This window comes from Marmota marmota, unplaced genomic scaffold, assembly GCF_001458135.2.
Source record: "Marmota marmota marmota unplaced genomic scaffold, marMar, whole genome shotgun sequence".
NCBI classification, from domain to species: domain Eukaryota; kingdom Metazoa; phylum Chordata; class Mammalia; order Rodentia; family Sciuridae; genus Marmota; species Marmota marmota.
This window is the reverse complement of record NW_026000207.1, coordinates 1,386,266-1,409,881: the sequence shown is the minus strand read 5'-3', so window position 1 is coordinate 1,409,881 and position 23,616 is coordinate 1,386,266. Positions and strand designations below refer to the sequence as shown.

The 23,616-nt window shown below is 53.9% G+C and overlaps 2 protein-coding genes and 1 long non-coding RNA gene across 7 annotated transcripts in view; 2 read left to right on the top strand and 1 right to left on the bottom strand.

Moving 5' to 3' along the window:
* The window catches only part of Smim17 (small integral membrane protein 17), a 49,735-nt gene extending 34,743 nt beyond the window's left edge, over positions 1-14,992 (top strand). For all 4 annotated transcript variants that reach the window (XM_015505502.2, XM_048791602.1, XM_048791603.1 and 1 more), the window contains 3 exons: positions 9,407-9,645; positions 10,936-11,012; positions 13,199-14,992. In XM_015505502.2, the coding sequence (XP_015360988.1) occupies positions 9,480-9,645; positions 10,936-11,012; positions 13,199-13,309 (354 nt within the window). In that variant the 5' untranslated portion in view covers positions 9,407-9,479 and the 3' untranslated portion in view covers positions 13,310-14,992. The remainder of the gene's footprint in view (positions 1-9,406; positions 9,646-10,935; positions 11,013-13,198) is intronic.
* Positions 14,993-18,295: 3,303 nt separating this feature from the next.
* LOC107158963 (zinc finger protein 835) lies at positions 18,296-22,901 on the bottom strand. 2 transcript variants are annotated; one of them, XM_048791601.1, is made up of 4 exons: positions 22,813-22,901; positions 21,989-22,015; positions 21,183-21,266; positions 18,296-20,144 (listed from the first exon to the last, which is right to left on the bottom strand). In XM_048791601.1, exon 4 carries the CDS (start codon positions 19,617-19,619, stop codon positions 19,098-19,100), a length of 522 nt encoding a protein of 173 aa, XP_048647558.1. In that variant the 5' UTR covers positions 19,620-20,144; positions 21,183-21,266; positions 21,989-22,015; positions 22,813-22,901; the 3' UTR covers positions 18,296-19,097. The 2 variants fall into 2 exon arrangements, with proteins under 2 accessions (XP_048647558.1, XP_015360977.2); XM_015505491.2 differs by having other exon boundaries at positions 21,989-22,901.
* Positions 22,902-22,958: 57 nt separating this feature from the next.
* Positions 22,959-23,616, top strand: part of LOC125612793 — a 10,945-nt gene continuing 10,287 nt past the window's right edge. Inside the window, exon 1 of the long non-coding RNA XR_007343265.1 lies at positions 22,959-23,083. This is a non-coding gene — a long non-coding RNA (uncharacterized LOC125612793). The remainder of the gene's footprint in view (positions 23,084-23,616) is intronic.

The following is a 23,616-nucleotide window of genomic DNA, read 5'->3' as shown; positions in this document are numbered from 1 at the left end:
TGACTGAGAGTGTGTTGTGGTACGGGCGAGGCGCAGAGGCTGGGGGGGGGGTCTGGAGAGGGAGGGTTTCCAGGCCTTCAGTGGGAGGGGCTGGGGGTTCTGTCCAGGTGGGGTCCCTTTCTCTGCCCACCCGCCTGAGGGTTGCGTGAATTTCAGCTCCGGTGAGGCGGGAGATGGGACCCCGCACGGAGGAGCGCGCTTTCGGGCCCTGGCTCCGCGTGCTGCGCGCACGTGCGCGCGGGTCTGGGGTCCCGGGTCGGTGCGCGGCCCTCTGCCTCTGGGAGCCGCGTGCGCACCTGCGCGTGTGTGCCCCGCGTGTGTGCCCCGCGTGGGCCAGGAGCGCGCTGGTCGGGAGCGCAGGCTGTGAAGCCGCACCGTGCGGGATCCCGGGCTCCCTGCGCCGGGCTGGACGGAGGGCCACACCTGTACCCTGAGAGCCGGCCCGGAGTGCTGGTCCCCGCCGGTATGGGCATTACCGTGTTGTCGTGGGTGCTCCTTCTCTCGGCCTCTCTGCCCTTTCTCCTCGGCTGAGGCCCCGTGGCTATTTCACCACCGAGAACACCCACCGAGGCTGAGATGCGGGCCCCTCCATTCCTCCGTCTGCTCCCCTCCCCATCCCCTATTAACCCGTTTCTTCTCACCTTGACCTGGTCACATGGGTGTGTCACCTCTCCTGCCTTCATCCCCCTCTTCCTGGGCCTCCTCCCTTGATTAGTCGTGTCTCCTGTTAAAAACAAGAAGAATAAACAAAACAGACTTCCTGGGAGTGCTCTCTCCCTCACACACTCTTGTCTGTATGTGTGTATACATATAATTTCTTTTTCTTGAGAACAGTCAGTCCATGCTGAGTCCTCACCTCTCCTGGCCGGGCACTTGCCCTCAGCCCTCATGAGGCTGCGAATGGCAACCTCAGGGTTAGCTCAGCTTCATGACCTGTGCTGCTTGGCTCATCCGGTGTCTTCCTCTTAAACATCTGACATAGTCGTGGACACTCTGAAATGCAGAGGAGGCCGGGCACGGTGGTGCCCACCTGTAATCCCAACAGCCAGCCGAGCTGAGGCAGGAGGATGGCAGGTCCAAGGCCAGCCTCAGCAACTTAGAGAGATTTTCTCAAAATAAAAGATAAGAAGGGATAGGATGCGGCTGAGTGGTAGAGTGCCTCTGGGTTCGGTCCCCTGTGCCACAAAAATAAGATAAAATGCAGAAGACATCTTCTGAGAAAAGGAGACCTCCATCTTCTCTGGACAAGCTGGAAGGCTCTGGAGAGCCCACCCTAAAGCTGCTGGGTTGCCAGGGCAGCGCTTCTACCTGGGGAAGCGCTCTCCTTGTGCCACCCTTCCCTCTCCCCTTCCGCACCCCCGGCCACACAGCAGTTCGCTTGCTTCCCTTGCAGTGGTCAGTGTCCCTCAGGGTCTGCGTGCCATCTCACTGTCAGAGAGTGGAAGTAAAGCCAGAGGGGCTCTTTGTCGTTGCTTTACACTGTTCCATTTGTGTTACTGCCCAACCTCTGGGTGCATTTGGGTTCGACCCTTACTGGCAGGTTCTGACCGCAGGCACTCGGCAGCTGCTGCTTTTGACCCTGTCTGCTGCCTGCCCTCCAGGAGGACGTGGGCTGTTGAGCTCTCAGATTCAAATTCCGTGCCCAACACTCAGCAGGGCTCTGGTGCAAAGTTCTGGCTGAGAAACAGTTGGAGAAGGAGGTGATGCTGGACCATCCATGGGTGGCACATATATGCAGGGTCCCATGGAGGTGGTGTTCACACTCAGCCTTGCAGGACGGGCAGGGTTCGCTGCCTTCTGCAGAGACCGTACCTAGATCACCTTCTGTCAGGGTAGGAGGCTCAGCGCCTCTGAGTCAGCAGGGAACATCAGGCCTGGGAGGTGGGGGTGACCCGGGCCAGGCAGCAACGAGTGCATGGTGAGTGGGCACCTCCACGCCTTGCCTAAGCCCTCTGCCTCAGCAGCAGGAGTGACCCTCTCTCACTCCGGCAATGCCCGTGCTCACATGCTCTCCATTTCCCCTGTGAATCAATCCTCTGTTTCTCTCTTTCAATGGTTGTGTTTTAACACCTGTGATAGGCAGCATGCTGACTTCCAGAAGATGCGCAGGTCCAAGTCCTCAGCACACGTGACGACGTCTGGTGGCCTGGTGAGGAGCAGTGAGGTTGCAGATGAGATGTGGGGACTCATCAGCTCAGCTGGAGATGAGCAGATGAGCTGGGTGATCAGGTCAGCCTGGGGGATCCAAGTGTCCTCAAGCATGGGAGAGGGAGGCAGGAGGGTCAGTGTGAGAGTCGAGTGGTCATTGCTGGCTCTGGAGGTGGAGGAGGGGCTGGCAAAAGGGGGTCTGATGGTCCCCGAAGCCTCCGTAGGGAGCACTGTGTCATCCCAGTGACACCCATCTCAGACCTTTGACATGTAGAATAGTAAGATAATAAACTTGGTGTCTTAAGAAACCAAATTCGTGGTAACGTGTTACAGCATCCAATTCATTCCGCCCCTAAAGGGGTCCTTAAGTCAGACTTCACGATGTCACAAGGCAGGTGGTGCAGCAGAGTCATTCTAAGCAGCATGAGCACACCAAGAGGTCATTCCCAAGCCAGAGTCACTCACTTACTGCAGCAGATATGTGGCAGACCACAGATGCGCTCACAGGACACTTAAACAATGGTACCTAGTGTCCTTTTTTAGTGAAGTATAAAAATCACATAGTGTGAATTAAACACGGTGCGTATTCCAGTGAAAGCAGAGCTCCGTGAACACAGGGTTGAGGCACGTGGTCACTCAGACGAGACGAAGCCGCTCCGGCCAGTGCACGGGCCACCTAGCATGAGTCGGGCTCTGAACTCCCTCCACACCAGTGCATCCTACCTGGTCCACACACAGAGCTGGCCCTTCTCACACACACACATACACACAGAGTAGGCCCTTCACACACAAACACACACAGAGTAGGCCCTGCACACACACAAATAGAGTAGGCTCTACACACACACACACAGTAGGCCCATGACACACACACAGAGTAGGCCCTTCACCCACACACACAGAGTAGACCCTTCACCTACACACAGAGTAGGCCCTTCACACACAGAGTAGGCCCTTCACACACACAGAGTAGGCCCTTCACACACACAGAGTAGGCCCTTTTCCAACACAACAGAATAGGCCCTTAAACACATAGAGTAGGCCATTCACACACACACACAGAGTTGTCCCTTCAACCGCACACATAGAGTAGGCCTTTCAAGCACAAAGAGAGAGTAGGCCCTTAAGAGACACACAGAGTAGGCCCTTCACACACACACACACAGAGTAGGCCCCTCACACACACACACAGAGTAGGCCCTTCAGACACACAGAGTAGGCCCTTCAGACACACAGAGTAGGCTCTTCACAAACACAGAGTAAGCCCTTCACAAACACACAGAGTAGGCCCTTCAGACACAGAGAGTAGGCTCTTCACACACACATACAGAGTAGGCCCTTTACCAACACACACAGAGTAGGCCCTTCACACACACACAGAGAGTAGGCCATTCACCACACACATAGAGTAGGCCCTTCACCTACACACACAGAGTAGGCCTTTCACCACAAACACAGAGTAGGCCCTTCACCCACACACAGAGTAGGCTTTTCACACACAAAGAGAGACTAGACCCTTCACACACACAGAGTAGGCCCTTCACCTACACACACAGAGTAGGCCCTTCACCCACACACAGAGTAGGCCCTTCACCACACACAGAGTAACCCTTCACCCACACACAGAGTAGGCCCTTCACCCACACACACAGAGTAGGCCCTTCACCCACACACAGAGTAACCCTTCCCACACACACAGAGTAGGCCCTTCACTCACACACAGAGTAGGCCCTTCACCTACACACACAGAGTAGGCCCTTCACCCACACACAGAGTAGGCCCTTCACACACACACACAGAGTAGGCCCTTCACCGCACACACAGAGTAACCCTTCACACACACACAGAGTAGGCCCTTCACTCACACACAGAGTAGGCCCTTCACCCCCACACAGAGTAGGCCTGTCACCTATACACACAGAATAGGCCCTTCACCCCCACACAGAGTAGACCCTTCACTCACACACAGAGTAGGCCCTTCACACTCGCACACACTCACACACAGACACAATAGAGAGTGAGCCCTTCACAGACACAGAAAATAGAACCTTCAATCACAGCACAGTAGGCCCTTCACACATAAATACAGAGTAGGCCTTTCAAAGACAAATAGTTGGTCCCTTGCACACACATACAGAGTAGGCCCTGCACACGTACCACAGAATAGGGCCTTCACACACACAGAGTACGACCTTCACACGCACACACTGAGTACGCCTTCACACACACAGAGTAGGCCCTTCACACACACACACACAGTAGGCCCTTCACCTACACACACAGAGTAGGCCCTTCATATACACACAGAGTAGGCCTTTCAAACACAGAGAGAGTAGGCCCTTCACCCACACACACAGAATAGGCCCTTCACACACACAGAGTAGGCCCTTCAGACACACAGAGTAGGCCCTTCAGACACACAGAGTAGGCCCTTCACACACTCACACACATTTAGGCCCTTCACATACAGGATAGGTTTTTAACACATTGAGCATAGGCCTTTAAAACACAAAGTCTTAGTAGGCCCTTCACGCATTCACACACAGTCAGCCCTTCATACACACACAGAGGATGCCTTTTACACACACAGTAGGTTCTTAACACACACAGAGTAATCTCTTCACACACACACACAGGCCCTTCACACACACACAATGAAGGCCTTTTACACACACAGAATAGGCCTTTCACACACACACACACACATAGTGTAGGCGCTTCACACACACAGAGTAGGTCCTTCACACACACAGTGTAGACCCTTCACACACTCGCACACACAAAATAGGCCCTTTACACACCCACACAGAGTAGGCCCTTCACACACACACAGTAAGCCCTTCACACACACACACACACACAGAGTAAGCCCTTCACACACACACAGTAGTCCCTTTACACACACACACAGAGTAGGACCTTCACACACAGAGTAGGCCCTTTACACACACACACACAGAGTAGGCCTTTCACACACACACACACCGCTGGTCCTTCACACACATACACACAACAGATAGGCCCTCACGCACACAGACACACACACTCACAGACACACACATGCACACACACAGAGGCTCACCATGCCCATGAGTTCCCCATCTTCCAGCCAGGGATGGATAAGTCAGAGAGCAGTGGCCCCTGCGTGCGCACAGAAACTGGTCTCGGTGGTTGTTCTGTACCCGACACACTGATGCCGTGGTTGTAGAGTGTTATCAGTCACCTAGACAGAAGTCAAAGCCCACTGTAGGGTGTGCAAACAGTGTACCAGTTTACACAAGGAACTGGAGCCGCCACAGGTCTTGGTGTGTGCAGGAAAGTGCAGGTTACCAGTCCTCAGGGATGGCAAAGAATGGCTCTCCCACTCTCAACTTTGTCTGTCCGTCTGTCTATGTATCTGTCTATCCATGCATCCATCTATCTACCCACTTGCTTACCTAGCTACCTACATACATATCTATCTACCTACCTACCTACCTACCCTCCTACCTCTCTCTGTGTCTATCTACTTGTTCATCCATCCATCTATCTTGCTCTCTATCCATCCATGTATCTATCCATCCATCTGTCTGTCCATTTATCCAGCCATCCAGCCATCCTCTCTATCTCTAACTCTTTACCTACCTACCTATCTCTATCTATTCATCCATCCATCTATCTTGTTATCCATCCATCTACGCACCAACCTACCTGCCTACCTACCTACCTACCTATCTACCTATCGTCTATCTATCCATCCATCTGTCCATTCATCCATCTCTCTCTCTCACTTTCTACCTACTACCTACCTATCTCTCTCTACCTATTCATCATCCATCTATCTTGCTATCCATCCATCCACGTACGTACCTACCTACCTGTCTACCTACCTACCTACCTATCATCCATCCATCTATCCATCTCTATCTGTCTACCCATCTATCTGTCCATCCATCCATCTCTATCCCTAGCTATCTACCTACCTACCTACCTATCTACCTACCTATCATCCATCCATCCATCCATCCATCTCTATCTCTCTGTCTACCCATCTGTCTGTCCACCCATCCGTCCTTCTCTATCCCCAGCTACCTGCCTAACTACCTACCTACCTACCTACCTGTCATCCATCCATCCATCCATCCATCTCTATCTCTATCTCTCTGTCTACCCATCTGTCTGTCCACCCATCCATCCATCTCTATCCCTACCTACCTACCTACCTACCTGTCATCCATCCATCCATCTATCTGTATCTCTATCTCTCTGTCTACCATCTGTCTGTCCACCCATCCGTCCTTCTCTGTCCCCAGCTACCTGCCTACCTACCTGCATACATTGCAGTGCAGACATGGCAGATTCGTGCAGGGTCTGTTGTGGGAATGGACACAACGTGCGTGTCCCGTCTGGCTGGTGGTTGGCCTGTCATGATGCATTGAGTGGTTTACTCAGAGCAGCTTGTGTCCATGACAGAGGGTGTCGACATCCGTGAACTAGTGTTTGATGCAGGCTCCACCTGTCTTGGGTCAGTGCCTAGGAGTGGAACTGCCGTGTCCTGGGGTGAGCGCGTGTTCAGCCCTGGCAGATGGTGCTACGCGGCCCGGGAGTGGATGGGCCGTCAGGTGCTCCCGTCGGCTCCCATGCAGCAGCCCACCCCCTAGATCCACTTCTGGAGTTTCTGAGGGCAACGCATGTCCCAGATATAAAGGAGGCCAGCGCCACTGGTCGTACTTGTTAACAGCGATGGCGGGTGACCATGAAAGCAAACAGTGGAAGCTGAGCGGGACAGCCCTCAGACGGGCTGGCGGGGCGTCAGGTGCTCCAGCAGGAGCTGCGACTTCCCAGAGGGCCCAGGGGTCCCAGTGCCAAGGAGGGCAGCCTTTTCTCCCCGGCTCCTCTCTCCTTAGGTCTTGGGCATGCCTGAGATCTCTGCCCACGGCCCTTGAGCGCAGAGGGCAGGGCCAGGGTCTGTCTGCTGCCTGCAGCTGGCCCACGGGGGACTGAGGGGGCGAGCTGGTGGAGGAGTGGTCTGGGAGCAGGGTTGGTACCAGGGAGAGCAGCGTCAGGCTACTGCATCCTGGGGACAGAATCACAGGCCAGCGGGAGAGCTGAGGCCCCGTCAGGAGGCACGCACAGTGGGCTCAGCCACTGACCTGATGTGGGCGTGAGGAGGGACAGTGGTGGCTGATGCCTGTGGAGATGGTGGAGGACCCAGGAGGGGCCTGCCTGGGGAGACAGTGGGCAGAGGTGTCGGGCCAGTGGTGGGCCTGGAGACACCCTCCCCACCAGGGAGCCGTGGATGATGATTCGTGATGCAGAAGTAAAGGGCACATTCGGCCTACCCATAGGTGCACGAGACGTGACTATCAGCTTATTGTTGACCTGCTCTGATAAACGTCATTCAGTGTGCGTCACCTGTCACACACCCACGACAAGACATCTCGGATGTCTATGCGAGCCACCTCCTGCCCTCCCAGGCCGGGCGCCTTCATCTTTTGTCTATATTTTTGTTATTTCTTTGCAGAGCTCTTTTTAGTGGGTACATGATAGTTGGCGTATCTAAGGGGTAGAGTGTGGCATGGCAGGACCTGTGAGCAATGTGTGACGACAGATGGGGCGATGGGCATGTCTGTCGCCTCAGACATTTGTCACTTACTTATTCCTGATGGGGAACCTCGGGGTCCCTGCTGGGCTGGAGGACACCGGTGCCCCTCCACGGGTCCCTGCTGGGCTGAAGGACACTGGAACCTGTCCTCAGGCCCTGCGGCAGCCCCAAACCCAGCCATCCTCTCTCCTCCCTGCCTCCCCCCTCCCCCCGGCTCTGGAAGCCTCCTCTGCTCTGTGCACAGGTGAGATTCCTGGAGATGGCCTTCCTCTCTCTGCCTGAGCATAAAGCAAATCTCGGCCATCCCATCAGTCCACCCCTACATTCTGCGAGAGCACCTCTGGAGAAAGAAGATGGACCATTTCTCACACCTTTGCAATGCTGTCCCCCATTCAGCAAAATCAAGGGCCGTCCCTTGGTCTCATCAAATCCCCAGTTCTTCATGAATTTACATGCTCTTCTTAAATAAGTCTTTTTAGCGGTTTTTATAATCTGCATCCAAACATGGAATCCTCCACTTCAGAGACCTGTTGAGTTTCTAAGTTCTCTTTGAATCTACAGGTCTAAAGATCTGATAGAACAGTCTGTATTTGCATGACCCAAGCAAAGAAGAAAAAGCTCTAAGAAGATTCCCACTCTAACCGTGTGCATTTTTTTAAAAAGTAACTATTTGTCAGGGCAGTCAGTGGTCAGGGCAGTCAGTGGTCATCTATGTGATTTCAGGGATGCATGCACCTTGCTGCAGCAGATCCCGGTGCGGGGCGGTCAGCATCACTGTAAGTCATTACAGTTCAGATGGCTTCTTGCCAACAGCTTCCTGGTTGCAGGTTAGTCAGATACAGAATGAGAATATCGAAAAATGTCTCTTTGATCACAGACTTTAAACCCCTACATGGCAAATCGGTCATTTTTATGACAAAGGAGACAGTGGGGCTGCAGGCCCTCTGGGAAGGCCAGGTCCTTCTCTTGGTGACAGAAGATTGGATCTATCCATTTTCCATTGCCATAGAAAAACACCTGAGACTGGGTACTTTATAAAGAAAAGAGGTTTATTTAGCCCACAGTGGTGGAAAATCAAAAGCCCACGATTGGTTTGCCCTGGTGAGGGTGGCCTTGCCGTGTGACACACAGGACCTCTGGTGGGAGTGTGTGGGAGAGACCACATCGCCAGACAGGTAGCCAGAGATTCCAAGGCGGGGCTGGTGTCAGAGACTAACCAGGGTCCCTGGATACCTCCTTGCTGCCTCTCAAGGACAGGCCTGGGTGACCGATGACCTCCCTGTAGGCCCCACCTCTTAAAGGGCCCACCACCTCCTATCATCCCCATGCTGGTGGTGTCGCCAACCTATGGATGCTTGGAGACAGACCATGATCAAGGCAGGGACCTGAGGGTGACTCTGTCTTCTGAAGACCCGCGACTGTGCTTCGGGTGTGGATCGGGAGTGTGCGCATGTGGGCACACACTCAGCCCAGCCTTCCCTCCCCTGCTTTGTTGGCCTCCGGGCACTCATTGCCGTCGACACACCGTGTCCTTGCCGTCCCCTCTCTCTTCCCGCTAGAGCGTGAATCCCACAGTGTGGCTTTGTGGTGATGGCTGGGTGCCTCTGGCATCTGGGACAGAGCCTGGCGCCCTGCTCTTTTTAACTACGCGTTGAGCGGCCGGATGTCTGTCAGTCCTTAGATTCTGAATCCTGTTCCTGGGACCAGAGGAGAAGCCGTCCCTGAAGCCCCACGTCCTCCTGGGGACATGCAGAGCCTCAGGCCTGAGCAGACGCGGGGGCTGCTGGAGCCCGAGAGGGCCACGGTGCTGCTGCCCTGGGAGAGCAGGGCCTGGGAGAAGTCCACGCACCCCAGCTTCGCCAAGGACTGGGAGGCCGTGGACGTCGGGGCCTCTGGCTGCGAGAGTGAGAGAGGTGAGGGAGGGTCCCGGGGGAGGCGGGAGGGTCTCAGCTGGGCTCCGGGAGACGGAGCCCTCATTCCTGGCTGGTGTTGGCTGGCTAGCTGGTGGCCACGGGCCATGGGTCTCTAGCAGGCCTTCTCAGGAGCAGCAGGAGAGGCGGCAGGTCTCTGCTGAGTGCCCAGTTATTCCTCGGCCATTGGCCAGGATGAGCCGCAGGATCAAGCCCAGAATCAGCAAAGAAAGGGGCTACCGGGGGTGGACACAGACACTTGGTGACAAGCATGGACACTGCTGTACGCCAGGCACCGTGGTGAGGGCTGGGGATATAATGGGAGGGCCCGGCAGGGCTCAGATTCCAGTGGAGACAATAGACGTGCCCAGCTTTGGGCAGTGGGACGGATTGGTTTACTCCAACGGGGGTCATCTGCTGCCATCTAGTGGGTGGAAGTCTAGGCCGTTTTGTAAATCTGTGGGACTCTGGCCACGAGGAACCATGCAGCCCAAATGTGGCAGTGCCCAGGGTGAGAAGTCCCGCCTCTGAGCCTGAGAGGTTGCAGGGTTCCGAGGTCGCGGGTGGCAGCTGTCCAAGAGAGAGAGAGGTGAGAGAAGTGGACAGACTCGGGCCACATTTGAGAGGGAGAATTGGTTCTTGCTGGGGACATGGGGAAGTGAGAGAAACCAAGGGTGGCCCTTGAGGTTCTGACCAAGACCGTGGGACAGCTTGCTGTTTGCTGAGGCGGGGGCATCTGAGCCTCAGCCCACTGCAGAGGGGGCTGGACCGTCCTCCAGGGACTGTCCCCCTCCTCCATCCTTCCCTGGGTCGGAGGCAGGGGACTGGATAGAGCTTAGGTGTGGGAGGGAGGAGGAGGCTTGGGCCCTGTGCGGCTGTAGCAGAGGAGGACGGGAAATGCCAGTCTTTGCTCAGCTTAGGGATGAGGACACTGAGGGGCCACTGTGGGAAATCTCCCCAGGAAGCTGTCATCCTGATGTCACTCCCTGGCTGCTGCTTCTGCTCCCTCAGTCAGTTTTGCTGGAGGCCCATGGGGAAGAGCTCCTGCCAGTGGACACGTGAGGGGACGAGGCCTAGGGAGAAGGGCCCGTCAGGTGTGCCATTGTGAGACCAGGAGGCTGTAGGGTCCGAATTCTCACATCCTCTCCTGCCCACCTGAGCTATACTGGCCAGTGCAGCTGGCAGGAGTCAGCAGAGAAGGGTAGGACGCCAGTAGGAAGAGTGAGAGGGGCCTGCCTCAGTGGCCTGGTCACTCACTCATGGCTCCTTCCTTCTCTGCTCCTCCCCCGTCAGACCTGTCTTCTCAAGACACTGGACTTTCCCAGGAGTGGTGCTCAGTGGAGGAAGATGATGAGTCAGAGGACTCCCAGGTATGTGGCAGGCGGGCTTCTCTCCTTTTCCATAAATGTGTCACCCGGAGGACCTCAGGGGGCTGCCATGCTTTCCTCTTTAGCCTGGGATTTCCATGCCCCATGGAATTTCCAAGAGTTGTCTTGTGGGAAAGAGGACATATTCTTATGGTGATCAGACACAAAGACACTATGTGATATGTATGTAACTTAATCCACACATGCTCTCCATCCCTGCACTCATAAACCCACCCATCTCTTCACCCATCCATCCACCCACCTATCCACTCATCCACCCACCCACCCATCCACCTACCCATCTCTTCACCCTTCCATCCATCCATCCATTCACCCATTCATCCATCAAACTACCCTCCATCCTCTCACCCATCCATCCATCTACCCACCCATCCATCCACTCACCCACCCATCCATCCATCCACTCATCTACCCCATCCATCCATCCATCCATCTATCTACTCATCCACCCACCCACCAATCTACCCATCTCTGTACCCATCCATCCATCCATCCACCCATCCATCCATCCACCCATCTATCTACTCATCCACCCACCCACCAATCTACCCATCTCTGTACCCATCCATCCATCCATCCACCCACCCACCCATCCATCTACCCATCTACCCATCCTTTCAAACATCACCAACATTTCATCCATATGTTCACTGTTATATCCACCCAAACTATTATTCACCCACTCATCCATATCCCTGTGACATCCATCTGTCCATCCACCCACCTCACCTATCTGTTCACTTATCTGTCCATTCACTCTCCCCTCTACTTACCCTCTATCACTAGTCATCAGTCTATCCACCACCCATCCACTCCTCCATCTCCCATTGAACACCCACCAATCATTCATATGTTCACTTGTTCATCTGCCCAGTCCTTAACGCCCTGTTCACTTACGTTCCCATCTCATCGCCCATGTATCTAGTTATCTACATGCTTTCTCATATACCCTTTTAACCACATGCCAGCAATTCATCTATCCAACCTACCTGCCCCTACACACTTGAGCAGTAGCACAGGGGTCATAAGGAGGGAGAGGAGTAGAGGGCAGTAGTAGGTGAGGCCATGGAATGATGGGGTAGACAACGCAGGGTCTTGTAGACCACTGCAATCATTTGGGGGACACAGTCAAAGCACTGCAGAGATCAAGGAGCAGGTTGTGGGAAAGAGGACACATTCTTATGGTGGTCAGACACAAGTGAAGGGTCTCCACATGATATGTATATAACTTCATCCACACGTGCTCCGGAAGGAACCCAAGGTCAATTTAGACAGACTGTTTGAAGAGGCCTCTGTGAGGTCCTTCGCTTATCCATTCACCCATTCAGGTTCATCCATCCATCCATCCACCCATTCATCCATCAATCCACTCACCTGGTCAGCCCAGCTGAACCTTCTGCATGGACAGGTGCTCCTTCCTTGGAGTTGTATTCCAAGAGTGAAGAAGTTCCCACTCTGGAGGAAAAAAGGGTCCTGTTACTACCATTCAATAAACACAAGCAGGTGCAACACTTGCAAATCCTATCTGAGTGTATGAGTTTAAAGGAAAAAAGAAATACCAGTGCCCAGAAAAGTTCCCTGGTGAAGGTTGCTGTAACAGGTGAACTCTTCCACAACACTAGAGGTAGGACAGAGGTGGACTAGTGAGAGTGGGAGGGAACCTGGGGACTTGGGTGCTGGTGATGATCTACTTCCTGTTCTGGGAGCCGCTTCGTGCAGTATTCACCTCTGAAGATTGCTCAGAGACCTCCCCACGTTCAAGGGGGGCATGTCTTAAGACCCCAGTGGATGCCTGAAACCCAGGAGAGTACCACATCCTGTATGTCCTGTTTTTCCCTGTATGTGCATACCTATGATACAGTATAGTTTATAAATTAGAGGAAGAGATGAACAACAATAACTAACCAGAGTTGAAGTGGTGTTTTAAATCTGTAAGACTTTCTAAACCAAATTTTCATTCATTATTCTGAAATTTTCTCCAATGGACCATAGGCATGTTATTTTTGTGTATTTATCTTATATCTAGTCACTTTGTTGTACCGTTTTAATTTCAAAAAGCTTTTCTTTTGATGTGCTGTTTCTTTTCTGGCCAGATAATCCTATTTTCCTGCAAGTGATGGTGGTGGCCCCTTCCTGTGGTGTTCACACTTACCTCTCTTCTGTTTCAGGGCTTTGTGGAGTGGTCGAAAGCTCCACAGCATACGACTATAGTCCTGGTGGTGTGCGTGCTGTTTCTGTTCCTGGTTTTGACGGGGATGCCCATGATGTTTCACATTTAGCTATAAGAATGGCTGTTGTTTTCAGATAGATACCCTGTGTCATTTTAAGGAAATGTTTGGCCTAAAAATCAGGAATGAGTATGAAATATTATCAAATGCCTTTCAAACATCCACTGAGATGATTTAAAAAAAAAAACTTTTTAGTATGAGATTTTGCATTACTGTATTTCATTAAAATTAGGCCTCATTGATTGTAAAACACATTTTATTTTATATATCACTGAGAAAAAATGGTAATCAATTGCAAGATGTCAACAATCAGAAGACTCCTCTTAACTTCAGAGGAGGTGAAAACAGCTTAGCGGCTGTGGAATCTGGCGACTTCCTGGCACCCTGGTCTTCCCATTCTTGGGGCTGGGGTGTGCCAGTCTTCCTACGCTGAGTTCTTTTATTCCATTATTCCATGTTTACGTGGGACTCTTGCCTCTCTTCACGAGTGAGATTGGTGCTATCTTTGTGAAGTTCGGCATCATGGCTAGCTTGCATCCCAGGAAGACCTGAGTACCTTCACCCTTTCTTTGTTTTGGGATACTTTCTGTAACCTGAGAGGGCCCAAGGCCTTGCCAGTTGAGAAGAGTTCACCAGTAAGGCAGCCAGGTCCCAGAGCCACGGAGGGGAGGGTCAGGGGAACCCTTGGGCAGCCTTCTCAATACCCTCACGATGGCAGTCTATTCATACCTTCTACATCTTGTTCCTTTTGATGGTTTACGGTGGCCTTTCATCCCCTAAAGGATTCTTCATTCCATAGACTTTTTCAGATAGCTACTTTAATTACGTGTCCTATTTCATAATTAAACACAGACTTTCTCTTTGTTGTGTTCTAGCCATATTCTCCTTTTAACTTCTGCCTGCAGTTTATTTCATAATTTGATTTGAAAGTTTTAACTGGCTTATTACTGTTTTTTCAAAGAGTCAGCATTAGGATTTATTTATATCCATTATTTTTCATTTGTAATTCATTTTTCTTTAATATATATTGTGTTTTATTTTTACTTGTTTTTATTCCTTATCTCAAATTTTAAGTTGAATACTTAATCTATACTCTCTTTATATTTGCAATAATAGCATATTTAAAAATATAAATGTACTTCTGGATACAGCCTTGGCCACATGTCAAAGTTGGTGAGTCATCTTCTTGTTTATATAGTTTTTTGTTTTGTTTTGTTTTTGTAGTGTTCCTAGAGAGTGCTTTGAATCTCAGTGATTTGGCTAAATTTTGCTTAAAATTCATTTCTGGTTTTACTGCACTGTGAACAGAGAACGTGGCCTAGAATAGATGTTCTTTCAAGACATTGTGAGAAGCTGTTACTGCAGCCTAGGACATAACTGGTTTCTCTAGTTTAATGGACATTTAAGATGAGCGTGTGCTCATCGTCTGTAGAAGTTAACTGCTTTTGAGTCTGCTCACTGGCCAGGCACGGTCAGTTATACTGCTCATATTTCATGTGATTTAATGTGGCCCACTGCATCTATCAGAAACTAATCAGACTGTGTGAAAATCTGTTAGCACAACTGGTTTACCAATATATTTTTATAATATTGGCTTTATGTATTCAATAGCTGTGTAAATCAATGCAGATAAGTCCAGCACTGCTGTCTTAGTCAAATAGGCAATATATGTAATACACCAAGCACAGTTCCAGGCATACAGTAGGCACTCAATAAATGTCAGTTAAAACTTGACCCTGAATCTTCTATCAAATATGAAATGATTGCCTTCAACTCAGCCTTTGCCTTAAAATTTTCCTTGTCTAATGCTGGTTGATATTTTCATTCTGCTCTTTTTAAAATTGTGTGTGTGTGTGTGTGTGTGATGTCTATTGTTTGTGCGATGTGTGTGGTGTGTGTGTGTTTATCTTTCTTCTGGGAGCTCGTGGGCTGCCACAGAGCCGGGGCTCCATGGAGGGTATGGATGTGAAGAGGATCAGGACCACCAGGAGGCCACACCAGGCACGCGGGGCCCGGGCTGCTCGCTGGGCCGCAGGCTGCATGCTGAGCTGGGCGCAGCTGGCCTCGGCAGCCCAGGGTTCCTGCTGCACCACCAACAGGCGCCCTCCTTAGGCACAACTTTGCCCCCTTGGACTCCGGGGTCACCCATGCCCCATGCGGGCCTCAATACTCACACTGGCCTCCTGTCCTGCTCGTACCAGCCTCCCTGATCCCTCTCTTGTGGGAGTGCAAGTGCCTGCTCGGGGGTTGTGCCTGCCCCGGGTGCCCCTTCTGGACGTCTCCCTGCAGAGAGGCCCTAGCCCCTGGGCAGCACGCCCCTCTCGGGCCTCTTGCACGGTTCTCACGGCTGAGGGGCAGCAGAGGAGCCTCGTCAGCGCGGTTCCTGCAGAGCTCCCTGGGCAGCAGCCTCCAGGTGCTTGGAGCAGTGCGAGCGGGAGCCCGCCCTCTCCCACCCGTTGGTCCCATGCCCTTGAAGCTGCATTGCCCACTCTAGAGCAGGGCGTGGACCCAGGTGGCAAATGGAAGTGGCCTCTGGGGAGTATCCGCAGGGGAAATCTGTGCGCAAGCCTGCGAATTCCACAAGGCTGAGGTGATAGGGAAATGCTGGACGCCCTTCAGGGACTCTCTGAGGACAGCAGTCCCCTCCCCAGAGCAACCAGCTTGGGGTTGACAGTTTGCTGCACGCTGCCCCCCCCCAGGGGGGGGGGGGGGCTTGGCATCCGGTGCTCAATCAGCGCAAGCTAATTCCCTGCCAATCCTGGAGAGTCTCAAGGTCATAAGCTCGGAAGTGTCTTCTAGAATGATTCCTCTGGAGCCCGCTGCTAGGGTCCTACAGCAGCAGACTCAGGGTAGACTCTTAAACAGCAGGAGGGATTCAGGCAGAATCTTGCTCCCCTGCAGCGCCAGGAGCTCACCGCCAGAGGATCAGCCAACACTGACACAATGCCAAAGCGCCCAGTGCCAATGGACTCAATGGAGATCCCTCACCTGCTGGCACAGCCCAGCGCCCCTTGTGAACTCAGCACTTAAGCACTGAGAGGCACCGGAGCACCTGCGCCTGCGCACTCCCACTAGGCTGCTCTTGGAAGGGATTCAGAAGGCCCCGCCCACTAGCCTAGCCCTCTCGGCAATCGTGGCTCCGCCCACAGTCCTGGCCCTCCCACAGCCTAGTGGTCTCCGCAGAAGGGTCCAACTACCCGCTTGGGCTCACCTGCTGTCTCGGGTGACCAAACTTTGTCCATAACTGTCAACTAGGGTTCCATTTCACTCATTTGCCCATTCACCCAACATTTCCAGAGCACCTACTGTGTGTTGAGTTCTAGGCTGGGTGATGTATCAGGCATAGGGAGGAGCCCACTGTGTGATCTCTAACCCTGAATGGCTCTAGGGCTGGTGCTGGGGGTGTACAGTTATTCTTTAGGACCCTGGGCATTTCTTGAGGACCTTCTGTGTGCTGAGAACTGGACTGGACAAAGTTTGGTCAGAGGGAGGCACCAGACTCCACAGTCCTCACCCTGCTGTCTCCTGTGCTGGTACTGAGGAGATTGAGCCGCTTATTTATCTGGCATCTCTTGAGGACCTGCTGTGTGCCAGGGCAGCACTGGGCTGTATAGGGCACAGGGAAGAAAGTACTCTGTTCCCTGACCCTGAATGGCTCTGGCTCTGGTACAACTATTCATTCTGATCTGAAGCAATTCTTGAGAACCTACTGTGTGTTAAGTTCTGGGCTGTGATGTGTGGGTCATAGGGAGAGTCCAGCTGTTGATCCCTGAGGGGCAACAGGTCCTGGTCAAAGTGTCTGACTTATTAATTCCTCAGCCTGAACTTTCCTGGGTGCCGAGACCTGTGCAGGTGATATCAGGATGCAGATCAAAAACAAAAAAATAGGGCCTCGGGTTGTGGGCTCAGAGGTAGAGCGCCTGCCTAGCATGCATGAGGCACTGGGTTCGAGCCTCAGCACCACATAAAAATTAAACATTGTTCCACCTAAAACTAAAACTAAATAAACATTAAAAAAAACAGCAGCCAAGCAACCCACGCCCCCTGTTCTACTGCAGCCCCCCAGGAGGGGCAGCAGCCAGCTGCGTCCACCATGTGCCCGGCCGTCTGTCTCAGGTGTGTTCCCACAGAGCTTGTTTCTGTCGGATTTCTCCCTGTGTTAAAGACCAGTGTATCTCGGCTATTTTCAAGCCTGAACTTTTTTTTTTTTTTTTGAAAAATCATTTCATTTTCAAACATTTCTTCTAGTGGAGGTGACTTGTTAGCTGGGGGACATGGCCATAAGATTTTCTTTTACTCTTTTTTTTTTTTCAATAAATGGTAAACCACATGGAACATATTTACTGCGAGGAGATCTTGTTAGGACTTTTTAGTCTTGTAAAGTGATGTGACTGTCACTGTGATTTCATCTGTGGCAGGTGGGTGGCGCTGATGATTCCCACGTTCCACTCTTCCCTTGAGCCGTCCTCCGGATAGGCTCCTCCCGACACTTCTGGGTGCAGCTGGGAAACTGCTCTGGGAGGTCTGGAACTGCCCTGCTGTGGTCACGCTCTCCCCCTGCCAGGCCAGGGAAACAGCCCAGTTAGCCGCCGGTCACAAGGAGGACAGTGGAGTGCGGCTAGCTGCACCCTCCTGCCTGGAGCCCTCACATGATCCACAGTTGACCACAGATGCCTAAGAGAGCCAAGACCCATCAGGCCTGGTTCAGACCAGCAGAACCACCGGGCTGACCAGCTGATGCAAAAGAAATCGTAAAGGACAACTGATGATTGGTTGTGCAATGAGAGCTGATAAAAACATAAAAGTAAGGTCTTGGGGGGCTTCCTCACACGGAATAAAAGGTGGGGTCCACTGTGGAACAGTCACCCTTGGCAGGTGTGTGCAGAACCACCCCTTCTGGAGGGACCCTCCCTGCTCTGCATTCCTCCTGCTCCTTCTCTCTGAGCACAAGTTCTGTCTTAGATCCAGATTGCTTTTTCAGACGGCTCCTTTAGTAAATATGCAGCATCACCCAAGGAGTAGAACCTCTCACTGTCATTTATTAAATGTGTATTTATTAATATTTATTAAATATTTAGTAATATTTATGCCTAGTAGATCATAAAGTGCACAACTAAAAGGCCAGCCAGAGACTCTAGGCATTTCTGTGGGTCCACCTGCCTGTGTGCGTTTCCAAGTCCCCACATGGAGGTGCTGAGACTGCTCTGGAGGTCGTGGGGTTCAGCCCCCGCCCCCTGTGTGTTCCTTGCTGTGTGACCTCTGGTAAGTAAGGGAGCTTCTCTGAGCCTTGGCTTCCCAGGACAGCCTCTGCCCCACAGTGCTCAGGCTGTAAATGAGGTGTGGACAGGAGGGGTTCGAGGCCCTTCTTGTGCCTCAGCTCTTACTCTTCTGCATGTCCACACAGGGTCTGCTGGGGTCACCGCTGAGAGCAGGCCTCTCCCCCCACCCCACCCCCGCCCCTGAGTTAGGTGTGGCCGCAGGGAAAAGCTGACCCGCACAGGACGAACAGGTAGGGCCTCTTGTCCGTGTAGGAGAAGCGGAAGGCCTTGTCGCAGCGGCACTTGTTGGGCCGCTCCCCGGTGTGGGTGTGCACCAGGTGGTGCTGGATCAAATAGGCGCCCCGGAAGGCCTTGCCACGCTCATGGCAGGCCTAGGGGGATCTTCTGGTGCTCCAGGAGGGAGGACACGTGGCCGAAGGCGGCGCTGCCCCGCAGGCACCTGTAGGTCACTCCCGGTGTGCACCACGCGGCCCTGGAGGAAGTGCAAGCGGTTGCTGAAGCGCTTGCCACAGTCCTGGCACTTGTAGGGCCGCTCACTGTGTGCGTGCGCTGGTGCTGCGTCAGATGCCACACCTGCCTGAAGGCCTTGGTACACTGGCCGCCGGCTTCTCGCCCGTGTGGATGCGCTGGTGCTCTGCCAGCGAGGCGCTCAGGCACACGTAGGGCTGCTCAGTGTGCGTGTGCGTGTGCGTGCGCCGCTGCTGTGCCGGGTGCGCGATCTGCTGGAAGGCCTCCGCGCGCTGCTGCAGCAGTATGGCTTCTCCTCGGTGTGGGTCTCTGGTGGCGGACCAGCCGGAGGAGAAGCGGAAGGCCTGGGCGCACTGCGCGCCCTCAAAGGGCTTCTCGCCCCTGTGGATGTGCTGGTGCTCCATCAGGGACAAGCGGTTGCGGAAGGCCTGGGCGCACTGCACGCAGGCACAGGGCTGCTCGCCCGTGCGCACGCGCCGGTGCTGTGTCAGGTGTGTGAAGCGCCTGAAGGCCTTGGTGCAATCCCCGCAGCCATAAGGCTTCTCGGGTGTGTGCGCCAGTGTGCCACCAGGCAGGAGCCCGGCTGAAGGCCTTGCCGCACTCGTGGCAGCCATAAGGCTTCTCCCCCGGGTGCGTGCGCTGGTGCGGGGTCAGGTGCACGCTCTGGCTGAAGGCCTTGCCGCACTTGGGGGCAGGCGAACGGCTTCTCCCCAGTGTGGATTCTTCGGTGCAGGATGGAGGCTGAACAGTACCTGAAGGCCTTCCCACAGTCCTCGCTCCTCCAGGCTTCTTAGGGCCTCCACCCTTCTCCCCTTGGCTGGTGCCAGTGTTCTGCTCCAGGCTCTTCCTTGGCCCGGTCTCCCCGCAGCCTGGTTTTGCTGGGCGCGCCCAGTTGGGTCACAGCAGAGCTTGATGTTCTGGCGCGCAGCCCACCGACCATGTTCCTGGACGGCCTCTCCTGCAGCCTCTCCCCTGTGGGCCACTGGCTCCATGCAGCTCTCTGGGTTTTCCCGTGGGTCCTCAAACTCGCCTTCCTCTTTCCAGGGACCTCCCAGCTCAGAGCCCTGGAGGGTGGTGCTCAAGAGCCCCTCCATCCTGCTCCCCGGGTGCTGCGTTGATCTTCCAGCTCCTCTCTGGATCTGAAAGAAAAATAAATCATCAGCGTTATCCTTTGCCCTGGGCTGGGGAGTGTCGGAGCTAGCCTAGGAAGGTCTTGGTGCCGCTCCCTGGACCTGCCTACCCTGGCGTCTTGAGTCAATAATTCTTTGCCCTGGGCGTTCACCCGTGTGCTGAGGGAGGCTGAGTGGCATTCCCAGTCTCCCCACGCTGGAGGCCAGTGGTGTTCTGCAGTAGTGACAATCAAAATGTCTCCAGACATTGCCAAGTGTTCCTGGGATGAAGTCATCCCTGGTTGGGACTTACTGGCTTGGGCATCTGAAACAAGTTCAAAAAAGATCCCTGGCCCACTCAAAAAAATCACAAAATTAATAAAAGAACCTGTCAATCTTAAATATGGGCTGTAACCTGGTGCTGCAGACTAGACCAGGTCCCCAAAGGACTATGTTGAAGCCCTTGCCCTCAAAGTGATGGTTTTTGGAGGTGAGGCCTTGGAGAGTTGGGCAGATGAGGCCATGAGGGGAGGGCTGAGCTGGGTTTGTGTCCTTATAAGAAGAGGAAGAGAGCAGAGCTGCCCTCTCTGCCAGAGGAGGACACAGTGAGGAGGTGCCCTTCCCATGCATCTGACCTCAGGCTCCTGCCCCAGAACCCTGGGGCTGCATGGCCTGCTCCCGGCCTCAGGACCTCGGGGCACATGTTCCAGAGCCACCCAGCCCTTAACAGAAGTCAAGGCCTTTGCAAGGGCCGTCTGCTGTGCCGGGAATGTCTTCCCCAGCTTGAGCCACACTGAGCACAGACTCTGGACTGGAGACTCTGGGGCCCGGGGTGACGGAGTGAAGGGCCGAGAGGGCCTCAAGTGCAGAGGGCCTGTCTCAGGTCTACCACGGGTGGGTGGGGGGCCGTGCTGGAGCAGAGCGACCCCAGCATGGAACAGGAGACAGTGTGACAGGGGAGAGGGTCAGCGTGTGCACAGCAGCAAGGCGCTGTGGAGGGGGCCGGGCTGGTCCCAGTGCCCATGCCAATTCCACAGGCTGCCCCCAGGCACGGGCAGTGGTACCCACCTCATCGTCCCGGGAGCATCAGGTCCTGTCACGGCAGGTGTGGCCCTTCCTGGGGTTGCTGGGCCTCAGTGGGTTAGTTGACATCTGCAGGAGAAAGAAACGGGGACCATGACGGTAGAGGCTGGGACAGACACAGGTGATGAGGGGGGACATGGGATACTGGGTGGTAGGGAGCCCAAGATGGGGACACAGACAGGCCTGGGGTGGTAAAGGGACCTCTCTACTGCCAACACTCAAGACAGGAGTTTTCCCACACCAGCACTCAGCGTTCAGGCCCCTCTGGCTGGCAGGCCCCCACCCCTCAAGTCACAAGGTGGGGAGGCTTCCCACAACCCCTGCCTGGGAGGGACGGCTTGCCTGATGGACTCAGGGAAGCCCTCCGCCTGCCGTCACCGTTGACTGTAAAGGATCTGGCTCAGGAGCAGCCTAGTGGAAGATGTGCAGGGCAAAGTCCACTGGGAGCAACGCGAGCGTCCAAGTTTCTGCTGGTGTGCCACCCTGGGTCCACCCACCTGCAGCTTTCCAAACCCGGACCTTTAGGGGTTCTATGAAGATTTCATTATGTAGAGGTGACTGATTCCACCTTGACCATTGGTGATGACCTCAACCTCCAGCCCCTGTGTGTGCAGGGGCGGGGGCTGGAGCTGAAGGTTGGAACACTTCAATCAGAGTGGGTTCCCGTGGCAACAGGCTCCCTCCTGAGGCCACCCAGAGGCCCACCCACCAGAAGTCCCCTCACTAGCATAAACACAAGGCTGATTGAAAGGAGTTCCAGCATTGTGAATAATGGAAGATGCAGTTCTTACCCCATCACTAAGGAAATCCAGTTTTAGCTCTATGCCAGGAAATGGAGACAATGACCAAATAGACATATACTTTTTTTTTTTTACTTCACATCACAGATAGGCACATACATTATGTCAGAGTCCAACATACACAGTCACATGTCATCATAACCCAGGTCATCATAACAGACATGCAGGAACACATGCTCCCCCACAGGCAAGGAGGCAGCGGGAAGCTGTGCACCTGCAGCACTCATGCCTGCTTATGGGACTTTAGGCACAGGTAGCTATCCCATGTGTACTGTCCCCAAGTGAACAGGGACACTCAGGGATCAAGGTGCATAGGTCACCCTCTCCAGCACAGGCAGACCATGTGCTGGGAAACTACCTACAGGAGCACACCTGGCCATAGGCATAGTCATACCTGGTGGGCAGAGCCCCAACATAGCAAAGTCCGCGTGTGCATGGTCTCCCTCATGTGCAGATCACACACAGCAACACAAACACACCGTGACACCAGAGGGCCCTCTTTGTACAGAATGATACAGGCACATCGGGCCACCTAGTTTCGTGCTAGCAAGCACAGGTCTGACTTATCCTACACTGCTGCATACCCAGAACACAGACGCGGGGAGCCTTCACCTCGCACCCAGGAAGACAAATTTCATACGTGTCGGGAGTCAGCCACACACCTGTGTGACTATGTGTGCCGTGGCGCGATATGCAGAGATGCCCAAATGCATGCACACATGCTGTTACACAGTTTCACCTGCAGACACGACACTTCGCTGGAATTAGCAGGTGCAAACAAGGACACATGGGGATGAGCTCTCATGCAGTCACACCTGCGCAGGCAGGCGCTGCCATAACCAGGTATACACACAGGCACGGGAACAAGCTCATGAAAACGCACAAGCAGCCACGCACGCGTTCGCGCATGCGCGCATGCCATCGGCGCCCCACTGCTGGGGCCACAGGCTCCTGGCAGCTCCCGCTGAGCCCGGTGGAGTCCGGTCGGCTTCCCCTTCTTGCCCTCGCAGACCTCGGGGATCTCGCCTGCTTCAGCTGCACAGAGGCCAAAACCTAGGCCGCCAGAGACACGAACAAATGAGTCCGGTATGTCCTGCGCATAAGAGGCGCGGACCGAGCACACTGCCCATGAACTACGACTTCCAGAAAGCCCTGCGCGCGCGCGCCTGCGCAACAATCACTGACTAGTGTGCTTGGGTCGTAGAAACTACAACTCCCAGAAGGCCATGGAAGGAAGGAGGGAGGGAGGGAAGGAGGGAAAGGAATGGAAAGGAGGAAGGAGGGAAGAAAAAAGGATGGAAACAAAGGGAGGGAAGGAGGGGAGGAAGGAAGGAAAAAGGAAGAAGGGAGTGAGGAGGGAGGAAAAGGAAGAAAGGAAAGATGGAAGGAAGGAGGGAGGAAGGGAGGGAGGGAGAAAGGAAAAGGGGAGGAAGGAAGGGAGGCGGGAGGAAGGGAGGGGAAAGGAAGAGGAGGAAGGGAGGAGGCGCGAGCAGCCCAGTGGGAACGCGAGGGCTGATTGGGCTGATGGGGCTGATGGGGCTGATGGGGCTGATGTGGCTGATGTGGCCGATGGAGCTGATGTGGCTGATGTGGCTGCTGATGGGGCTGATGGGGCTGAT